This window comes from Artemia sp. Qi Xiang Cuo, chromosome 9, assembly GCF_049724085.1.
Source record: "Artemia sp. Qi Xiang Cuo chromosome 9, ASM4972408v1, whole genome shotgun sequence".
Classification (NCBI taxonomy): domain Eukaryota; kingdom Metazoa; phylum Arthropoda; class Branchiopoda; order Anostraca; family Artemiidae; genus Artemia; species Artemia sp. Qi Xiang Cuo.
This window is the reverse complement of record NC_142802.1, coordinates 34,292,179-34,315,309: the sequence shown is the minus strand read 5'-3', so window position 1 is coordinate 34,315,309 and position 23,131 is coordinate 34,292,179. Positions and strand designations below refer to the sequence as shown.

Below are 23,131 nucleotides of genomic sequence, written 5' to 3'. Positions count from 1 at the left end.
TTTTCGGGGATACGAGGAACCAAATTTGTTTTTCCGGGTGAAGTATGGATTTTCGGGGAACTACCCAAAAATTAGGGGATAGTGCAAGCCCTGTTTGATTTCTGAGCAAGGAAACCGAAGTACTAAACCACACGAGAAGGAAAAGCTCCGATTTTGCGATTGACGCAATACAGAATTGCTGCAAAATTAATTTAAAGTCGACCGAACGCCTCTGCTGGCGGTGGCGCACCTGCAGCGCTCCGGCAGCGTTGTGACACTTCGGTGGCGGTCGACCGGGCCTCTCATCGGTGGCGTTCGGTCGATTCGCCGGCGCGGCGCCGAGGTCTAGCTAAGCCAATCAATCTATCCTGATTTATTATTGATATCAGATAGTTTTTTATTGGCTTTAGCCTGGAAAATGATGTCTCTCCAAAAGTAAAGCTTACTGGAATTGTCAAGAATAGACTATTTGGAACAATGCCACAATGTCAAAAAAAAGTTCATTTCAATGCCAGCATGAGGATCTTTCAAAGGCGGGCCCCAATTGGGACCAATCGTTCTAATCGTTCTCTATCCGGCCCTGCAGCCTATGTAACATATATCGATAAAACTAGTACACACAAACTAACTGATGATATTTCCCAATGATTGTATGATTGTAAAAACTAGCGCTTTACTGAAAACACAAAAACCAAGTAAAAAAAAAGAATATTGATTTAGTCAAAAGTGAGTACCTAGCCAGAGAACAAAAAACTAATATATAATGCTATTCCTAGTCTAACACCAGCTGTGATATGAGTCACCTCATTATAAAAAAATTATTATTTTATTAATAGCAAAGTCATTGAGCAGCATACAAAAATAATCTCTCCAAAAGCAACGGTTACTGGAATTGTCAAGAATGGGCTATCTCACAATGCCGAAAAAATAATGTTCATTTCGATGCCAGCGCAAGGCCTTCTCAAAGGTGGGCCCCAATAGGACCCAATCCTTCCAATTGTTCTTTATCCCGCCCTGCAGTATATCTAACATATATCGATAGAACTAGTGCAAATAAAGCAACTGATGATATTTCACAATGATTGTATGATTGTAAAAACTAGAGCTTTACTATAAAACAAGAATATTCATTTAGGAGTCAAAAGTGAGTACCTAGCCAGGAAACAAAAAACTAATATATAATGCTTTTCGTTGTCTAACACCAGCTGTGATATGACAAACTTTCAGTATACAGTTAAAATTACCTTAAAAACCTCAGAATAAAAACAAATATTATTTTAATAATTGCGAAGTCATTGAACAGGATACAAAAATAATAGATCGATTTATCAGGTAACATCTCGATCTAACCAGCTATAATACCAATAGTGAGTAATATATAATTATAAATTTTTAAATAACATTCTAATGTGTTACTCAAAATGAAGAACAAAGAAAACAATATCAAGAGGTCTGGAAATCGGGCTACTTCTCTCTAAATAATGGATTATTTCAAGCTATGACACAAATTTTACAGCTAGTCTGTAGTCCTAACACTATCAAGATGACTTCACTTCGGACTCGTCTACATAATAGTTGGACTGTACTCATTGTGAAGAAGTGATACGAAATAAAACGGAAATTAAGTAAGCAAAATTCCTAAAATGCTTTATTTCCGTACCATAAAAAGTTTCTTTAATTGGTTTGCTTGTACTGTACCAAAACCCCTATATTGTTTTGTGTTTTCAATAAAGCCCTAACTTTCTATAGTTATGCGAATATAGGGAAATCTTATCATTTTGTTTATGTGCATAAATTCTATCGATGTATGTTTGATGGACTGTGAAGCAATTATTTTTGTTCGTTTAACTTTTAACTTCTCTCTTTACTTCCTTCTGAAATTCTCTGTTTTTTAGATTAATCATAAAAGAAGTGAAAAGGTTCTCGCGTAAAAAGGTGAAAGAAAATAATGAGTTCAAAGCAAGATGATGAATAGTGAAAAAGAAATTTGTCTCGTAATAAGGGCCAGGGACCTAACAAAAAGTATAGATTCTTACAATGTTTCTAAATTGTTTAGCTACTTAGAAGACTTTTGGACATCATTTTTCGAGTTGTTGCTTGTACCAAATACACCTTTTAGAGTTTAAGCCTCATTTCTAGTATACTTTAAAGCGGTAGCTTTTGTTTACTCTAGTAAGGCTCTCACCAGAAGCAAAACTTGGAATTTTGACCGGAATATGGTTTAGATTTTCCTTCTATTGCAGACACCGACATAGTTTGAGTAATAAACTCTAATTAATTAGAAAACTAAAAAGGCTGCCACTTGTAGCACTTTTTGGTTGAATTTAGGAGCCATTTTAGGTAGGTTTTTCTCAATTTAAATAACAGAATAGAAGCTCAGACGGAAAACTAGTGCCATTGAACCTATAGTATTCTACAGTTTTAAGAAAGCCCCACTTGTCTAAATACGCACCCCACTGAAGAGGGACGTACAGAATTGTAAACTATTCTGAGCTTTTGCCCTTCGTTATTAAAATAATCAAAAAATGTGACCCCCTGAAAAAATACTGCGTACCTTCTTACATATGAAACAAATTTCTGTGTACATGGCTGTACAAATATGGAAATGGCTCCAAATTTTAAATTAGAGGTATGATCTTACCGTACTCTTATCAAAAGTCCAAGATCCAAATTTCATCATACAGGTTTGCTGGTCAAAAGGAAAGTACTCAACATCTATTTCACAGAAGGACTTGTATATCGCTGGAGGTTTCCACATAACAGTTCCATCATACCGGACCAAAGCTTTTGTCATTATCGTTATTTCACAGTTTCCTTCCGCACTAGATAACATCAAACAAAAGTTACACAATGCACATAAAGAGAGCAAAGAAACAAGATAGAAGAATGGGAATGATATCTGGAGCAAACTATTTCGATGGAGCACTTTTTAAGTACCTGTTTGTTAGCAGTCAAAGAAATGAAACTGCTTCGAGGGGTAAAGAAAACACTTGAAGTTCCAATAATGTTTTTTTTTTTTTTTTTTTTTTTTTTTTTTTTTACAACGGATATAACCGATGCGTTTTCAATACACGGCATTTCTGTAGACTTTTTAGAAGAGACGCCAGGGTAAATCATTTTAAAGAAGACAAAAAAGATAAGAGGAAATCGATAAATTAAATTCATATTTTATTCTTTTCGATTTACCCTTTTGCTTTTCAAGGAAAAGTTTTCTAGTGTATGCGCTATTGAAATAGTTTAAAAGGAATTTTTTTTATTTATTTCAGCCAAAAGAACATCTGAAGAAAGAGAGAAAATATAGCTTGTGTTTGTTTATGCCTGCGACTACATAACGAAAGTGATGATATCTGAATATATAATAAAAGTAACTAAAATATGTTTAGAGCAACTTTTTACTAGTAAGTAGTCAGCAGTCAGAAGTTCTTTAAACTTAATAGTGCAGCAAATAAGGAATGTGGGTTTGTACCCCCTTCGAGACTTCTGGATTTCCATGCCTTTTCCTTTTATTTTTCATGAAATTTGAATGTTGAAGATGATGGTAATTCTTTTTCTTAGGATGGTGGTAATCGTTGTTATGTCGATAATCATCAGGGTACTGGTGTTGATGGTAATGATAATAAATAATTTCTTACGCTAAATTGCCTCTCCACTATTATGCCAAAAATAACCATAGACATCTATGAAAGTGGGAAAAATTTTTCAGTTAAGACACTGATATTTTTGTTAACTTTAAATTGGGAGTTTCTTTGTTTTTTTTATACTTAGGGTTTATACTTTTTTACGCAGTTTCTTGAATGTTTTTGTTGTTTACTTTCTCTCTCTCTTTCTCTTTCTCTCCCTCTCTCTCTCTCTCTCTCTCTCTCTCTCTTTCTCTCTCTCAGTAGTGACTTATCTTCAAATCCTGTGACACCCATACGGACTACTCTTTTCTTCCAATGGTTCAACGGTGCAAGAAGAAGATTTAACAGCACATAAATCTTTTGGCGAACAGGTGCCGAAGTTTTTTTTCTATGCAAAATTCCCTCCCCTAGCAAAATTTCCATCCCTGACAAGAGTCCTGGGTGTTTCAATTACTTGAAATGCGGTCGAGATAATAGAACAGTAGTAATAACAAGGGGAGCTCCTAGCCCCTCACACGTGTTTCTAGCTGGCAAGATTCCGAGTGCCTGCCCTGACAAAATTCCCAGGTGTTTTTCCTCTTATGCATGTCTAAACATGCCTCCCCAGGTGGTAGAAGCAATTTTTATTTTTCGAGAGTCACTTTCTTATTAGTGATGAGAGAAGACTGTCAGGATTAAATTGAATAAAGTGGACAGACACAAAATTTTAGGTAACCTTGTTACATTGGAGAAATGGTTAATTTTAGATGACAATTATCAAAGACTATCAGTGCAGAAGAAAATCTTCACTAAGAGGATCATTGATAAAACAATGAGAAATGAGTCTCCATCTTTGGACTATTCCCTGAGACTTATGTGTCGTTGTCCCCAGACTTTTACACAAAATAGATATATTGTGTAAAATAATATATCAATATATAGATATATTGATTGAGACAAAATAAAATGAATTGCACATCTGTTTGAATATTATACAGAGTTTCAATTACTCCTCCCATTCCTCTAGTTATTCAATAAAATAAAAGTGATAACAAAGAACATTCATTGATCCCGAATCAGTTTATTTTTGGAAGTGAGACAGTCAACATCGAAAATGTTTTATACCTGCCCATTATGCATTAATGCTTTGGGCAGTTGGTCATCCTGTGAGAATTGTACTTTTGCTGATGACTATAATAAAAAGTGTAAAATATACAATCCATGTAAATCACGTAGAGGATATACAGTGCAAATTAAAGACTGTATTTAATGTCTTGAAGAGATTTGTGACTCTCATAATAGAGGATGCTTATTCTCCAATTGTCATTATGACAAATGTGATCAATGGCAAAACACTTACCCAGCCATGATTGCAAAAAACCCTAAACGTAAGTTCAGTTTATTTTTAAGAGACTGGTATCGTCATGGCTTTAAATTGCTTTGGGAAGAAGAACCAGGTCTACGCTTCAATTGGTGGAATAATAAAAGAGTTTGGTTTTTGCAACACCGCTGTGAAGATACTGGCTACTTTGATTATAAACCTAAAGAGTTTTATTTGGTTGTTACAGAAAGTGATTCTTCATATGAGAATTTTGTATGTGACATTGCTTCAAAACGCAAATTGAAACACGTGAATTTTATAATATGAAATCAGAGTAGTATTATTAAATTTAGAAAGAGATTTACTTAAAAATGAACTTACACTATATTGTAGAAAATGTGACCCTAACTTTGCATGTCAAGATGAATACAAGTTGAATCCTGATGAGCTGTTACCACTTATCGTTTCTGATGATTACCTATACGTAATCATCAATTCTTTCTTCTCTAATCATTTCTTCTACGTAGAAGAAGAAATCTAAAAACGACGTTGTGTTTTGTATACATACAAATTTTATTAATAAATAAATTTACATTCATTTTTAAAGCATTTCCCATTTAGGGTTTCGAAATTTGTTTTATAGAGATAGGAAAGAGTATTTTGAGCTAGAAAGTCGTTCAATCGAGGGTTGTCATCATAAATCTTGAGGAATTCCATGTAAGTATGCCCACAACTTCGACAAATAAAATATAATAGGACATGAAAACCACAGCTTTTCGTTGGTAGCTCTTGCGCCCGCTTCCGATTTTGAATAATAGATGTTCCACCCTGCTCAAGACAATTTTTAATGTGAGGTGTGTAGAATGTATACGGTATACCAAGCAGATCAAAAAGCTCTATATTTCTTCTTTTTTGTAAGATACATAACCAATCCTCCGTCTTTGTCGTTGATGGACCGCTATTAACAACAATAATGGTATTATCAACATGCTGAATATGCTCCAGAAAATCTGAACATATGAGTAGGATTTATATTTCGACATGTAGGGGTCCATATTGAAAACGTTGATTTTTTTTATTCGTGTTCATGGCACCAAGTCTAAAAAACACTGCCGTCAGGGGTAATTTACCAATATTTTTTAAATTGATTTAGCAAGATCAATGCAATACTTTCCTCCTATGGTTTGGCAAAGGTACACTCTAACCGTACATTCCCCTTCCGGACAATACTCATATCTTGAGTGCCGAACAAATCCAATACAATGATACCGTGAGGTTTTGTAAACATTTCTTCACTTAACCATTTTCAAAAAATTGCGAATCTCGATCTAGGGATTGCATTGTCAATTCATATAAGGTCCTGTAGGATTTATCAAAGGATAAATTGCAGATTGGGATTCCATTTACTTTACATACAAGTGATGAGAGTCTAAGCAATTCAAATTTATCCGGGGAATCTGTCCATGATCCAACAGTGCTAGCACTTATTACAAAAGCCAATGCCAATTTTGAAGGAATGTTGCCATTGATAAATGATGAATCGGTATTGGTACGCGTACCTGTAGCAATATGACGTTGATTCGTGATTGTATGAAGCAGGAGCAATTTAATATTATTTCCAGCAGCTCTTAATTTTTCAATTGCCAAAACAACAGAACTCACAACTTGTTATTTTCGAACTTGGAGTATTGCCGACGTGAGAGAGAGTATTAGATCGGGTGCAGCGTCCAGTACATTTTGCATAATATAGTTGGATGGTATAAGTTGTAGTTTTATATCAATCTTTACATTGGGAGGCAGCCAATGAGGTATATTAAATAACTCATGATTTAGTTTACCAACTAAATGTAAATCTTTAGTTGTCGCATCTCTAAGAATATTAGTGACGTCAGTATTTGTTTTATATTCATAACCCAGTGCTTGTCCTCTCAACAGCTTATAAGACATTGGGGTCATCAACATGAATTGTATACAGCTTGCATAATTTGAAAGATTATTGTTCGTGCTCACCAATGTTCCATTTATGTAGACACATATTGTCGAAATAAATTGTGCAGTTTACAATTTTCGTAGGATAACCAATCGGCTGCACTTGGTTTTTCATTGTTAGATTTGTTAACAATGACATTTAAATCTATAAATGTCGAATTCAAATCTATGAAGCAGTCTTCATTGGAATAAATTTGAAAATCAACACTTCCAGAGAAAGGTTGCTGCGAATTAAATTGTCCATAGTATCCATGTTTTACACTGACATCTACATTTTCCACATTGAAAAGATTGAGAGATGAGGTGACTGAAGGGTGAGAATCTTTGTGTGGTAGATATTCTTTTTTTAGGAAAAGAAATCCTTTTTGGATCTGTTTGTTTTCTTCTTCTTTGATGCTTTACGCTTCCGGGCTGAGTTGAGACTGATGAGTGATGGGGTCTTTCGTTACCTTTTTATACCTTTTCCTCGTTGTTTCAATGACTCACCAAGGGATCGCGCGCTCGACCTGAGATTTTGCGAAAAACTTTCTTGAATATCTTTCCAAGAGCCCCAATCATGTAATGTAGAGAACAAAAAATCCGCTACAACCGGTGCAATATATTTTTTTAGCCAGGGGTAGTGCAAAGCAAAACATATTAGCAAACCAATTGCCGAGGTCGTACCTGGACATTGCCGATAAACCCCTATAATAGTCCATCCATCCCATGTCCCAACTGACGTGGTCCAAGATTAGCAACATAGCAATCAATATCAGGACATACAAACTGAGTTCTATTAGCTATTTCGCTGAATGGGTTTAAAATGACATGTAATTACAGCCAAACCTTGTGTTATTGCTAGAGGATGGCCCAATTCGCTTCTTAACGTTAACTGACAGAGCTCCAAATACGAAGTGTTTACTGGAATGTATTGAAGATACTTTATATTGTAGTGGTGAATACGGTCATTAGAGATTTTTCGTTCATGAACACGTAGGAGGAAGAAATATACAACTGTCCGATGAAAAAGCGGTTGGGTATTTAGCAAAATTAAACCATTCATGCCACTAATGCTTCCAGCAATTTAAACATTCATAACATCAGGATTAAAGCCAAGAATATATCTTAAATTGTTGTTAAAAATAACACTTTCACTTCCATTGGGTGGAATAATGTAGATAGTGAACCAATCCATTGAAAGTTATTCTTAGTCCCAAACTCTTCATATGATATTGTGACAAAGGGATATTCAAATCAATTGATCTATTCAATCTTTTGATCGTTAAAGATTGGCCAATCATGTGGTCTAATTTTATATCATATGTACGGTCCTTTCTTAGGATATTATATGTGATTTTAGGAATACAATCTACAAGAGCAACCTCATACCTTCCCCTAAATTTAATGGCAGGAGAGAGTTTTGTCTAAAAATCCCTCATTTTATTAAAATCGTGATAGAGCGGATAGGAAACATTGTACATGAATTTCACGTAAAAACCTTCAGACATTATGAACGTCTTCAGCGGGTATCCACGAATCAAAATCAGAGTTGTATCCTAGCCAGCGAATAAGTAACTATCGTTTACCCTTGCGAGTACGAGTCTTCAATACCTTTTCAATGTGATAGATTCCGCTATTTCCAGCGTTTTGTAATTCATAGTCATAAAAATTGCCAATAATCTCTTCATCTTTCATATGAGTTCTCATTCAGCATCCGCCAGTGAAGGTCACATATATTTTGTAAAGGATTAAAGAGTGACTCAATTTTGTAAAGGATTAAATCTTACACAATTACCTGAATGCACTCAAATATCGGAGATTGGATTTTTTGACTGGATTGTTATTACTCGGTGACGTCACTGATTAGTTATTGTTACAATGCAAGCGGATAGAGGTGATTCGACAATGAACAGTCAGTTTCTACAAGAGATAAATTTTAAGCTGGATTTGCTTAGCCCTATACACGTAAATGTTACGCCAAGCGGAATCTGCTAAATAAAACTAAAGCAATACTAATGGTGAGCCAGGTCCACTTTGTTCCCCTAAATCACTGTCTATGGAGGGCGTTTTCTCGACCTAACTTGATGGTAATTGACCTAACACACTATCCAAATAATCTGCATCTAGGCCGAGATCCCGCACTAAAATGTTTAAATCATGTTGGGGAACTCTGCACTAGCCAGACTTACCTCCACACTTAACCCCCCCCCCCCGTGTTCACTTTCCATCGTATTGTCGCGAAATTGAGGTGGCGGTGGCACGATCTCAATAGAGGGCCCTGGTGTAGGTGTGTGAACCTACAAGAATAATAAGAGCATATTTAGCTCACTGGAAGGTATTGCCCTATGAAAACGAGAGAACCGGAGTATAGAAGTCACTAGAATGTATCCTTTTATTATGAAAGGGCACCATGAGCCCCTTGCACGCATTGACCGTTACTACTCATTGAAATATATCATTGTATTATGAAGCATTGAAAGGTACCTACGGTGCTGTAAGCTCTTAAACCCATAATACTGATAAAACCCTTTTGAATGTTTTTAAAAAATAGTCTTGCGAAACTTACCGAGGGAGGATTTGCTTCTGGCGATCTTTGCCTACGCAAGCTACCAGCCGTGGAGCTACAGGCCCATCTTTGCAAGAGTGTGACATCGCTGGCCCAGCTGTCAGGAAGGTAAAAAGAGAGGGGCGGCCGCTTATATTAAGGCGAGCCCCTCCGTCCCACCTATGCAAGTCCTTAACGTCCCAGGGCGATCTACGCAGCACTGTGATGTAACCTGTACTCAAGTGAGACCCCCGCCTATGCTGCCCCTTGCTCATCAAGCTGCTGGCCCATCCAGACTACGTTTGCTTGGCAAATAAAGGGGAAACACATGTTTTTATATGGAGGGACAGTGACCATGGGAGTCAGTTGGGGTTATGGGTTTGATCAAGCCTCTGTTATGCATATAGAATGTAAGTCTAGTGCGTTCCTTTCTCTTTCTTAATTTTATTATGTTAAAATCCTAATAGAGGGGTATATACCCCATTCTTTAATATTATTATTAGATTCTTCTAAGAAGGAACATATTAGCCTTAATATATTAGTTAGAATGCTTGCTTTTCTTCAATAATAATGAAATTTCACTTCTAGCCAATACAGGAACAATAATTGATCTTTAATTTCTGATTTTGAATAATAAATGTTAAATTTTGATTTATAATGAAATAACCATAACTATTAACTAAAAAGCTCTCTTCTTTAATAATAAAATCTTAGTTTTTCTTATACCTGTGTTGTCTTGTATGTATAATTAAATAAAAAAAACAAGTTTTTTCAACTGCAAGTAAGGAGTGACATTAAAACTTAAAGCGAACAGAAGTTATTCCATATATGAACGGGGCTGTCCCCTCGTCAACGCCGCCCAATTTAAAAAAAATTTTTTTCATTTTTTTTAAAATTATAGTGGGGAAAATTTGTCAAAACTTATCGGAACTTTAGAGGCGGTGAGGTGGGGACAGCCCCTGTCGTATAAGAAATAATTTCTGTTCATTTTAATTTTTAATGTCGCTCCTTACTTTCAGTTGAAAAAACTTGTTTTTTTTATTTAATTTCTGATCGTTTTTTAGTTAATGCAGCTTTTATTTGCATAAAAATTTTACTTTTCTTTTGCTAAATGGATGTCTTTACAAATTAACTTACGTAACTAACTTCTATATTCGTATATTTTTCTTCTGGCAAAAAATACAAAGTTGCAGATTTTTACAGATATGAGCCTGAAACCCCTGTAATAGGATTTGCTGATACGCTGAATCTTACGGTATGATTTTCATTAAAATTCTTTCACTTGTAGGTGATGTTTCCCCACTCTTTAAAAAAACGAATAAATTTTCTCAGGATTGTAGTCTGTGATGAGTAATACTAAACTTAATAAAATGTATATATCTAGAATCAGCATTATAAACACATTCTTTTGATACATTTATTGACATCAAACTTCCGTTTTTAAAAGTTTCGATTACTATTGAGCCGTATCGCTTGTTTTTTTATTGTTTGTTTTATTACGTATATGTTATTACGTATATGAGGGGGTTCTCCCCTTAGTCAATACCACGCTCTTTACGTTAAAAGTTAAAAAAAAAATTAATTCACAAACCCCTGAATTACAAAGGCCGTTTAATTAGAATAGATAGCTCTTTTGAAAGCATTAAAAAAAACTGTAGCGTAAAGAGCGAGGTTTTGACTTGGGGGAGAACCCCCTCACATACGTTATAATTTCTGTTCGTTTTAAGTTCTAATATTTCTTCTTACATTTCAGTTGAAAAAACTTGTTTTTTTTTATTTAATTTCTGATCGTTTTTTAAATAATGCTTGGAAATCTGGCGCCCCCTTCATAGAAATTTCCCTAACCCCAAAGAAACATCCTTCACGGACATATTCTCCCCAGTAACCCCCTCCTCTAGCCCCCTCTCCAGAAAAAATCCTTCCTGAAAATGGTTGTATACTTCCCAATAACCAATAAATAATGCTGGCAAGTCCTGCACCCCCTTCATGGCAATTTCCGTTCCCCCATGAAAACTTCCTTCATGAACAGATCCTCCAACATAACCACCGACCCACCCTTCCCTCCCACTACCAGAAAAAAAACCTCCTGAAAACTTCTGTATACTTCCCAATAACCAATACTATATGTTAACATTGGGTAAAGTTCATAATTTTTAACCCTCCCTCTGGGAACTTCGGGGGATTAAGTCATCCTAAAAGACAGATTTATCATATTTTCGACCATGCTGAACAAAATGGCTATCTCAAAATTTTGATCGGGTGACTTTGGGAAAAAAATGAGCATGGGAGGGGGCCTAGTTGCACTCCATTTTTTTGGTCACTTAAAAAGGGCACTAGAAATTTTAATTTGCGTTCGAATGAGCCCTCCCGCAATATTCTAGGACCACTGGGTCGATACGATAACCCCTGGAAAAAAAAAAAAAAAAAAAAAAAAACACCCATCCGTGATCTTTCTTCTGGCAAAAAATTTAAAATTCCACATTTTTGTAGATAGGAGCTTTAAACCTCTACAGTAGGGTTCTCTGATACGCTGAATATGATGGTCTGATTTTCATTAAGGTTCTATAGCTTTTAGGGGGCTTACCCCCTTTTTTTGAAAATCAGCAAAATTTTCTTAGGCGTGTAATTTTTTACAGGTAGCACAAAACTTGATAAAAATTATAGATTTGAAATCAGAATTGAAATATAATTCTTTTGATGTATCTAATGGTATCAAAACCTTATTTTCTAGAGTGTCGGTTACCATTGAGCGGGGTCGCTCCTTACTTACAGTTCGTTACCACGAACTGTTTGACTACGATGTTAGGATTTTGTCAAGATATCCCTCTCACTTGGTTCATTTCTTGTATTCGAGGCTTAATTAGGGGTATTCGGGTCTCATGGCCGAGTTTTGACATGGAGTCATCACCATGAGACCCCCCATCTTACAAAATGGTGGAAGCAAAAATGCGATGCGATTTTATTGCATAAAATACGCCTCTTTTTCTTAACACTACGCTTAATTTTGAGAGAGCAGAATCTTGATTATAAATCCTTTTCGTAATTTCTGATACTTATTTTCTGATAAATTGTTTTCCTTTAAAATTTTCTTTTAAGTATTCTGATAAATCCTTTTTCTTTAAAATTTCTTTTCCTTCACTGCTTGCTGATATGCTTAGGCTAATTTTGTTTAGAGAGATAAGTACAGAGACACATCTAGGTAAAGTAGTTGGCATTTGGTTCAGTTCCAATTCACTCAAACAGAATTAGTTGGTTTCTTAACTTTTGGTAAGCTTGATCTAATTTTTTATTTCGTTAGTGATTTTCCTAAGTCGGGAACGTGACACTGGAAGTTTCATGCCTTGGGAATGCTTTTACTGTTAATACAGGAGGTACGGCAGCTCAGCTCCAGTATTCCAACATATAGCTTTTAGTATTATTCATTTTCCATTATAAAAAGGTTCTTTAAACCACAACAAATGTCTTTTTGCGGTTATGGCTTTGCTCAAGCTTCTTTTATGAATATAGAATGTCAGTCTAATGTGTTCCTTGCTCTTTCTTATTTTTATTATGTTAAAATCCTAATAAAGGTGTATATACCCCATTCTTTAATATTATTATTAGATTCTTCTAAGAAGGAACATATTAGCCTTAATATATTAGTTATAATGCCTGCTTTTCTTCAATAATAATTAAATTTCACTCCTAGCCAATATAAGAACAAGAATTGATCTTTGATTTCTGATTGTTCATAATAATTGTTGAATTTTGATTTATAATGAAATATCCCTAACTAATAACTAAAAAGTTCTCTTCTTTAATTATAAAATCTTAGTTTTTCTTATACCTGTGTTGTCTTGTATATTTTATTGCGATTTTAGGATTTTGTCAAGACATCTCTCTCACTTGCTTCATTTCTTCTATTCGAGGCTTAATTAGGGGTAATTGGGTCTCAGGGCTGAGTTTGGACATGGAGTCATCACCATGAGACCCCCCCTCTTACACTCGAAATACCTTCTCTGGGCAAGTATGTAGACTCCCTTTATAATACAGCTAAACTAGAATTCTATGGCGAAATATACCCCCCTCCAAATAAACATTGAGTACTCAAAATGGAAGCAATTACATTTTCCATATGAAAATATTTATCATAACGAACGCCATCCTCTTCTGCAATCCAAAAGATTTACTGTAGAAAAATATGTCATTAATTTGACTGGAAAAGGCATCTTTATTGTGAAACCATTGCTAGGCTTAAGCGTAAATTTAGAAGATTTTCCAGACAGGATTACATCAATATACCTGTTAACGGAAATGTTTAATCCAGCTTGATCTATAAGCCATTATTACGGCTTAAAGTAAAAAAGGGAAACATGTTAATGTCAAAAGTCAAAAGTTGACGTACGTGAATTTACCCTTTAGGTAGAATACGGGAAGTGCATTGAAATAGCAAAAACAGGAAAATTGTACATATTTAGCGAAAGGAATTATTTCCTTTGAAAGGATACATTGTTAACGGATGGGGGAGGGAGTTTTTACGCAGTAAAAAGAGGCTATTATATGCTTTAAAACGAATATAAGCAATCTGTGTGGAAGGTTTTTTGGGAGGGGTATAGGAAATACTAAAGAAAGTGACTTACTTCTAGGTAGGAATGCGAATTGTCCATTATTTTTATGGCTGGTTGTGTCACACTATAGCTTCAAATGAATACTGATGAGGAACTCTCCCTCCCATGAGTATTCATACCATTGTTAAAACACACAGGGATCTTCTATTCTCGATGGAACACCTAGATTCTGGGAAAAGTCATGTGATTCCAACATAGGGAAAACAAAATGGCTTCTACCACCTGTAAAAGTGGCTAGACATGTAACGGGGGAAATGAAAACACCTGGAAATTCGGCTAGACATGTATAGGTAAAAAACACCTGAGAATTTCGCCTAGAAGCTCGGCTCTCACGGACATGGAGTGTGTACCTTGACGAAACATACGCTTGAAACGGATGTGTGTACCGTGACAAAACACGCGCTTGAAATACCATGCTAATGTTCCTATCTGTGCGTTTAGAATCCAATGCTCATTTCTCTGTGGATGTTCTTAAAATTCAATGTTTTTTTCCCTATCTCTGCCGTGACATGAGAGCAGTCCGGTAGAAAACAGCTGACCGCATTGAACAGGTGCAAGGAATTCCCCTTGTTCTTATTACTTTTCTATTACCTCGAACACATTCCAATGAATTATATTGTGTCATATCACCTGGAATACTTGCCTGGGGTGGGAGTCTTTCCAGGGCTCTCACAGTAATTTTGCCAGGGGTGTTGTGACGTCAGAGGGCATGACTTTCAAATTCAATGTTATTTTGCCTATAGCTGTCGTGACGTCAGAGAAATACTATGAACCTATTTAATGCGCGAGGGTGTGTGGCACACCGTAACAGGGCTGCGGTAGAAATCCATTGTTATTTCCCCTGTGGATGCTGTGACGTCAGAGGGCTTGGTTTAAAATCCATCGGTATTTTCCGAGAGCTCCCAGGGAATGCCTAATACCTACAAATTTAAAAAAAGTCCGGATTGGGATTCGAAGGGTATGGGCTCCGTTTAAAAGTAGTAAGGCACCACTACTTTTACGTTTTTTACCCTTTTTTTTTAGTGATAATAATTTTGATTTTAACAATGAGGATCTTACTGGAAAATTGAGTGGCACAGACAACAGTCACATAGTCGTCCGCTGTCCCAAGCAGTTTTTATGACCGCAGGTCATACTGTATAACAGTTAGTGAAATTGCACAATGCGTTCTATATAATTGCAGTTCTTTTTGTGGAAAAATGATCCACTGTCCGGTAGATTTGCCCCTGAAAATATGAGGCTGTGTATATACCTTTTCAATAGCTATTAACTGATTGGCTAACTCAGAACCATCCCTTGATAGTTTTTTGGCAAAAGCTAGGCCGACATTTTTGTTTTGCAGAACAAAATGGCAAATATTGGCACTTCTCTGTTTCAGGGTCTCCTGTGCTACTAAAAAAGGGCACGAAAGATGTGCAATTTCATTCTAACGTAATCCTATCCTAATTTGTGTCTCATTCTTGTATTTCATGCCTACCAGCTCCATTATAGCCCCCTTAAAAAACGGAAAGCAAATCAAAATACATTTGTGACCATGTTTCGTGGGAATGTGTAGAATTTCGTGTTTTGCATGTAGAAAATTGAAGCCTCTAATACAAAGTTTTGAATATTCAGTATTCAATAATATATTGTGTTGCCTTGTGGGGTTGTCCCCTTTAGTCAATTTGATCAAAAATCAAATCCTGTTTATGTTCTGTTTATATTATCAAAGCTTTGTTTTTCTTGGATTTCTGTATACCATTGGCATGGGCCTTCTTTGCTTAACGGTTAATACCATGAACTGTTCGATAACAAAATTGTTGTCAATAATGATACAAACAAAAATAAACAAAAAGGAGCACAGCTTTTTAATGGTAAATAATGATGTTAGAATTTAGATCCAATGAACTTCTGAAGAAAGTCAAACTCAGTATGAACAAGAATCCATCTTTTAGATGCTCATTTCATTTGAGTTATAACTGGAATTGTAGCGTGTCTAAGAACTTGCTTCTGTTTTTAATCCTATTGAACTTCTTTTTTTAGCTCTACTACAAAAACTCAATTAAAAGTAACCAGAATTTAATCTTTTTGAAAATACGGGTTTCTGCTCATTAGTGGCAGAATACTCACTCCTATTGATAATGACAAGAAAAAAGCAAAAAGAAAAAACAGAAAAGAAACAAAAAATACATACTTATTATATAAGACAATATCTGGAAGCCAAATAGCATCAGAAGGCACGTGTAAATATTTCACCCCACCATAGTCCTCTGGTTCCCACTTGAGTTTGTAATCTACCCATTCCTGAGAAAGAAAAGAAAGAGAAGAGTTCAAGTTGTCATCATTGAAGGCTTTTATCAAGCTCTTGAGCTCTTAAGCATCAAAAGAAGGATAGTTTCCAGAAATAACATAATAAAAAAGGCTGTATTTACGCAGATTTGCAACAAAATATTCAGAACTTCTGTTCTGCTTTACATGATTTGCAATTTAAGATGATCAAAGATAAAGTACACCTATTTGAAAGGCTTAATAATCACCGTGTGTCTAACTTTATGGTTGCATACTATAATGTTCGTAAATTATAAAAGCAGTACAGTAGTAAGGAGCCCAAAAAGATTATGACGAGTTTGTGAATGAGCTCAAACCTTCTAAAACACGTAAATTGAGTAAGTCAATTAGCATGTTAAAACACTATTGTCATTTTATGTAAATCCAAGTTATTTTTTCAAGTGTCCTATTTTCAGTCACCTACAGTAAACCTATTTGTATTTACTTGAGAGCTGAGACTCACCTTGTCTATTTGGAATGAAATGCTTATGGATGACAAATCGCAAGTAAATAGTGTCAAATAGCAAAACAAAATCACTGATGGTATTTTTAACAACTATTTATGGAAGAACTTGTTTTGGAACTTGAACATGCACCCGATATTACGGATTAGGACGCTCAAAAGAAAAAAAAACAAAAAAAAAACAGAAATATTAAAAATGTTCGCAATATAACCATTGACAGGAAAAGTAATCAAATCTTGACATTTTGGCAGGGATGAATACCACTCTGAACCATCTCCCCGGTTTCCGTGATTCGGGTTTTAAATGTATGCTCATTACTCGTATAAATAAAAATATTTATGTCATTAATGACCAAACTGGTCAAAACACTACATTCGAAGAAGAAAAAAAATACACTAGCTAACTCAAATGAACCTCAAAACATTCGTGTTTGTTCAATGGTCACAGTATTGCTTATATCAGCAAATGACTATATGAAATTCTAATGAGGATTTGGTATATAATCTGCAGTCTATCTAGATTTGAGCTTTCGTTTTTCTTGACTTCTAAGAAAGCGTCAAGTTTTGAAAATTAGAAGCAGGCACCAAACATCATCAAATTAGATCCTGATGAAACGAAACATGGGTTTCTCCTTCAGCTCCGAAACAGATTCGATACAATATCCACCGATGTGACAGGCACAAAACAATGTGGCTGTAGTTTAACACAACTGTTGCTGAAGGTGAATCTGGTATACTTGGATGCTCTTATTCATTCAGGCAGAGTGATAGTTCAAAGGTATCCCTGCTGCTGATGGGTAAGAATCCATGGAGTAGTCGAGTGTTGCCAAAACTATTAAGGAACAGACAAGGGAAGACAAAAGTCGATTGCACCCAAAAAGTACAGTGATGGAAAAATTTACTTTAGTTAGCTTCTGAGCCCCTTTGCGACTGACTTTTAGCTGTGAGAAAACTACGATCCTCTGATTTTAAAGAGCCACGAAAAATAAATACGACAGATCAGCGCCATGTCAAATCTCAAACAGCAAAAGTCCAATAATGAGTATGGCATATCGTCTGAGATTCATGCAGCTTTTCCCCACACTTGCTGGAAACCCGCTGCTATCACTACCCCACAGACATTCAGAAAACCAACATGTACAGGGAGATTGGGAAAACTCCGCCATCTTCCCGTTCATAGGTGAGGCAATAGGTTTGATCTAGCCACTGTCTATGGAAGAGACTGTCGTAGAAACTTTGGAGGGGGCTCTTTCTATTTAAAATGGAAAGTTCTAGTGCCTCTTTAAAGGATGAAGAGTGATTGAAGAACAACCAACTTTTCCTCTCATATGTCGTTTTTCCTCTCCTTCCCCCATAGATATCCGACCGAAATTTTGAGATAGCCATTAAGTTCAGCAAAATTGAATAGCCATTAGCTATGCCTTTTGGTATGACAAAAGCCCCCTCAGGCTTTGGGGTAAGGGGCTAAGGTTAATAATTTATCCGTAATTGACATATAGCATTTGTTACTGGGAAAATTTTTGCCAGTAACAGATACTAGCATGGTTGATCTTGGGTCTCCAAACAGGCTACTAGTATTAAAGTGAAGCTTTCAAGGAATGTTGAGGGGGATGTACAACTAATTCAAAAATGACTAGGTACCAGCAAGTTGTCAATAGGGTATATCAGTTTGAACTTTGACGGTATGTTAAGGGGGATGTTGAAGTAGCCATATACACTACTATTACTGCTGCTACTACTGCTGCTGCTACTCCTACTATCTTTAAGGGTAAGGGTAATGAGGTGAAACTGTCAGGGAATGCTGAGGGGGTGTTGAACTAAATCAAAATACACTTTTTGCACGCACGTTTTCAAAAGGGCGTATCAATAGTATCTCAAGAATGGCTAAGGGTACTAGGTTAAAACTTTCAGGGCATGTTAAGGGGGATGAAAAACTAACCAAAAGGCACAGTGTGCATACTACTGTTACTAGTGCTACTACTACTACTATTAATACACAACTAATAATACAACTACTACTCTTAGGGCTACTACTACCACTACTACTACTACTACTTCTACTACTACTATTACCACTAGTATTACTACTACCACCACCACTACAACTACTACTACTACTACTACTGCTACTACTACTACTACTACTACTACTACTACTACTACTACTACTACTACTATTCCTACTGCTACTACTACTATTGCTACTACTATTTCTACTTCTACAACTACTACTGCTACAACTACTACTACTACTACTACTACTACTACTACTACTACTACTACTACTACTACTACTACTGCTACTACTATTATGACTACTGCTAATACTAGTAGTATTGCCACGGCTACTGCTGCTAGTAAGACCGAGAGTATTAAGGTGAAACTTTAAGGCAATGTTGAGGGTAATATTGAACTAAATCAAAACGTACTATGTGCCTACAGGTTATCAAAAAGGCCTATCAACAATATCTCCAAAGCAACTTTGATCATTAAGTTGAAGCTTTCAGAGTATATTGAGGGGAATGTTGAACTAACCAAAAGTCACTATGTGCATAATATTACTGCTGCTACTGCTACTGCAGCTACCACTATTACTACTGCTGCTTCAAAGACTTTGGTTATAAAGGTGAAAAAAGGGAATGTTAAGGGTAAGATGGAATTATACCGAAACACAATACTTGCATGCAAAGGGTCACAAAGGACTATCGAAAGTATGCCAGGAACATCTTAGGGTGCTCACTTGTAACTTACATGATATAATGAAGGGGATTTTACAACTGCTATTACTAATTCTAAGGCTAAGGGTATTAAGAGGAAACTTACTGGGAATGTCGAGAGGGATATTGAACTAAATTAAAAGAGACTATGTGCATAAATAATTTCTTAAACCACACTGCTTTTCTATTTACGAAAAATTAAGCAAGAAAAACGGGTTTCAATTTTTATAAAGCAGTGAATACCATAAAATAAACACTTAATTAAACAAACATACTCCGAATATTTCGACCCCACGTCCGGGAGCCTTTCTCAACGGAAAAAAAGAGAAAATGAAACAAAAATGTTCTTTTAACAAAACTTAACTTAAATCAAAATAAAACATACTAAACGCTTAAAGAGAAAGAAAAAAAAACAAAAGGAAAAATATAAACAAATAGGAAACAAAACTCACATATTAAATAAACACTTCCATGTACTGGCGCATGAACAAAATCGAATGTCTATAATGATTCAAACTCGCCTTCTCGCAGTATATAAATGGAAATCTATCTAAAATGAAGAATATATTTATACTTAAACCAAAACAATAAATGTCAGCTATCCCCCGGCCCATAACCCCTAATTAAATCTCACAAGTTCATTAGCCAATTTTTGAATTTTAAATTGAACGGATTCGTTGGCTTGCAAGCTGAGCTGTCACAAAAATTATTGTCACATAAATTAAGAAGAGAATTAAAAAAACATAATGTAAAAACAGCATTTAAATCAGAACAAACTACAAGCTCTTTGTTAAATAAGGGGAAAGACAAGGTACCGAGAAACATGCAAAAGGGAGTATACAAAATTCCATGCTCTCGTGGTAAATTTTATGTGGGAAGAACACAACAGATTTTAGAAAATAGGCTACAGCAACACAAGAATGCCATAGATTGCTCTCTAAAACAAAATAAAACACCGGAAACTTTTGAGTCAGCTGTGGCAGAAAATGTTTATAATTTTCCTCGTCACACTATTTTATGTGATCAAACAACAGTAGTAGATACGTCTTTAGGACTTTTACAAAGCTTCAAGATAATTATAGAAATAAAAAAGATAATATCAGAGGGTATTAGTATCAATAGAGATGAAGGGGAATTTAGGATCAATTCAATTTATAATAGTTTAATTAAAAAACAGATAAGATTTTCGACCTTTACTGATCTTAATGATAGTTATGAAACAAAAGACGACCTTGCGAACAAACATCAGAATGGGTTAAATGCTGGAAAAAGTAAACGAACTGCAGCTAAGCTTGCAAGCCAACGAATCCGTTCAGTAAATAGTTCAAAAATTGGCTAATGAACTTGTGAGATTTAATTAGGGGTCATGGGCCGGGGGTTAGCTGACCTTTACTGTTTTGGTTTAAGTATAAGTATATTTTTCATTTTTTGATAGATCTCCATTTATATACTGTGAGGAGGCAAGTTTGAATCATTATAGACATTCGATTTTGTTTATACGCCAGTACATGGAAGTGTTTATTTAATATGTGAGTTTTGTTTCCTATTTATTTATATATTTTTTTCTCTATATGTGTTTAGTATGTTTTATTTTGATTTAAGTTAAGTTTTTTTTAAAAAGAACATTTTTTGTTTGATTTTCTTTTCCGTTGAGAAAGGCTCCCGGACGTGGGGCCGATATTTTCGGAGTATTTTTGTTTAATTAGGTATTTATTTTATTGTATTCACTGCTTTACAAAAATTAAAACCTGCTTTTCTTGCTTAATTTTTCGTAGACTATGTGCATGCAGAGCACTGATGCAGAGTGTCAACTTTCGTGGCATTTTGAGGAGGATGCTGATCAAACCAAAATGAACTTTTCATGCTACCACTTCTACTGCTGCTACCAATGCTACCACTATCATTTCTAATGCCACTACTACTGCTCAATCAATCAATCAATTTATTATTTCAAAAAGACATAATCTGTTAAATAGCTTTGACTCAAAAGCATAGCTTGTGTGAGCCGAAAAACCAAATGAAGAAAAAAACAAATAAATTCCAAAGAGACAAAAACAAGTAAATACAAAAAAAGAGTGAGAATGAAGACGGTAATAAATCAACAAAATGAACAAACACAATAAATAAATCATAGAGACAGAACTCAAATAAATCAAAATAAGATTGAAAATACGTAAATACGTCAGGGAATTTTTAATAAGATGTAAGTATTCCTTTTTTAAAGAAGAGTTTTCCCTCGACATTTATTAGGTCTCGGGAAGAAAACTCCAAAAGTCTGATTGAAGCGAAAATTGGGCATTGGTGAGCACTCTGGTGTTGCAGTGGGGTTGGAGAAATTGATTTGATTTGAAATCAATCAATTGATTGATTTATTGATTGATTGACTCAATTGATTGATTGAGTGATCTGAAAAAATGAGGTGCATTGTCAGTTTAATATACATCTGCTGATATTTATTCCTTAAGATATTGATAGTATTTGTTTTTAAAGTAAAAGTGAACACAATTAATATTTTTTTCAGTAAAGTGCAAATTTTGTTCAGGACTTGGGAAGGCATTGGGTTTTAATCCCTACTCCTGTTAATTTCTGCTCGTTCTAAGTTTGACTTGGTTATTTATTGTAGTTTCTGTTCGTTTTGGGTTTCATTTATTTATCGATGCTCATTTGTGAAACTACGAAGCGTGGTAGTTTCACGCTTGGTAGATTATTCTATTTTATTTTTGATCATTTTTGGCTTAATGGAGTTCTTTACTTTTCTTTGAAAAACTTGTTTTTTGCAAAAAGTTTTTTTTTAATTAATTTCCATTCGTTTTATATTGACATAATCTTTTCGGGAAAAAAGAAAATAATAGTTTAAATATTTTCGGTTTTTTGTTAAGAATATATAGTTTGGCCTGCTCTTGGAAAGCTTGCGAAAATTTTTCTGTAATTTTCAACAACACCCACACGTTTAAAAATCTGGATATAAATAGTACTGTTTAATTTAGTTTTATATATCCTCTAGTCCACCTGAAAAATAAAGCTCGATACCATTCGCAAAGAAATCTAAATATATCTAAGCTCTTTGATAACTCGGATACACTTACAATCTTTTGATTTTAGTTAAATTTTAAGAGCAGAAGTAATAATATATTCCCCAAAATTTGGACATAATACCCTCAGTCGTTCTTGGGATATTGCTGAGATGTCATATTGGCAATCAGCATACATACAGTACTAACTGGTTTAATCTTAAGGTAACATTTAGTTTCTAAACATAATGAGCAAATTGAATAACTGTGGGGGGGAGGTGAGATACGCAATAGCCTTAAAGATACAGTTACAAGACTGTTCAGCTATGCTGAACAAAACGGCTATCTTAAATTGGGATTTGAAGTCTTTGGAAAATTATGAGCTAAAGAGGAGACTGACTGCCCTTCAATTATTTTTGAATCTCAAAAAGGGGACTAGAAGTTTGAATTTCCAATCAAATTAGCTTCTTCAAATATCATTGATATTACTTGCTATAATATGATAGCAGCGCTACCTATGATATTGCTTATATGCCCTTTTAAAACTTGCATGCATATAGTTTTTTCGTTTAATTGAAAATCCCCTTAAACGCTTCAACTTGATGCTTTTATTG

At 35.1% G+C, this 23,131-nt stretch overlaps 1 protein-coding gene across 1 annotated transcript in view; it reads right to left on the bottom strand.

The window, feature by feature from the left end:
- LOC148948592 (acetylcholine receptor subunit alpha-like 1) overlaps positions 1-23,131 on the bottom strand; it is a 202,996-nt gene that overhangs the window by 137,796 nt on the left and 42,069 nt on the right. Inside the window, exons 4-5 of the mRNA XM_089094483.1 lie at positions 16,193-16,302; positions 2,621-2,801 (exon numbers count right to left, since the gene is read on the bottom strand). Of these exons, the coding sequence (XP_088950609.1) occupies positions 2,621-2,801; positions 16,193-16,302 (291 nt within the window). The remainder of the gene's footprint in view (positions 1-2,620; positions 2,802-16,192; positions 16,303-23,131) is intronic.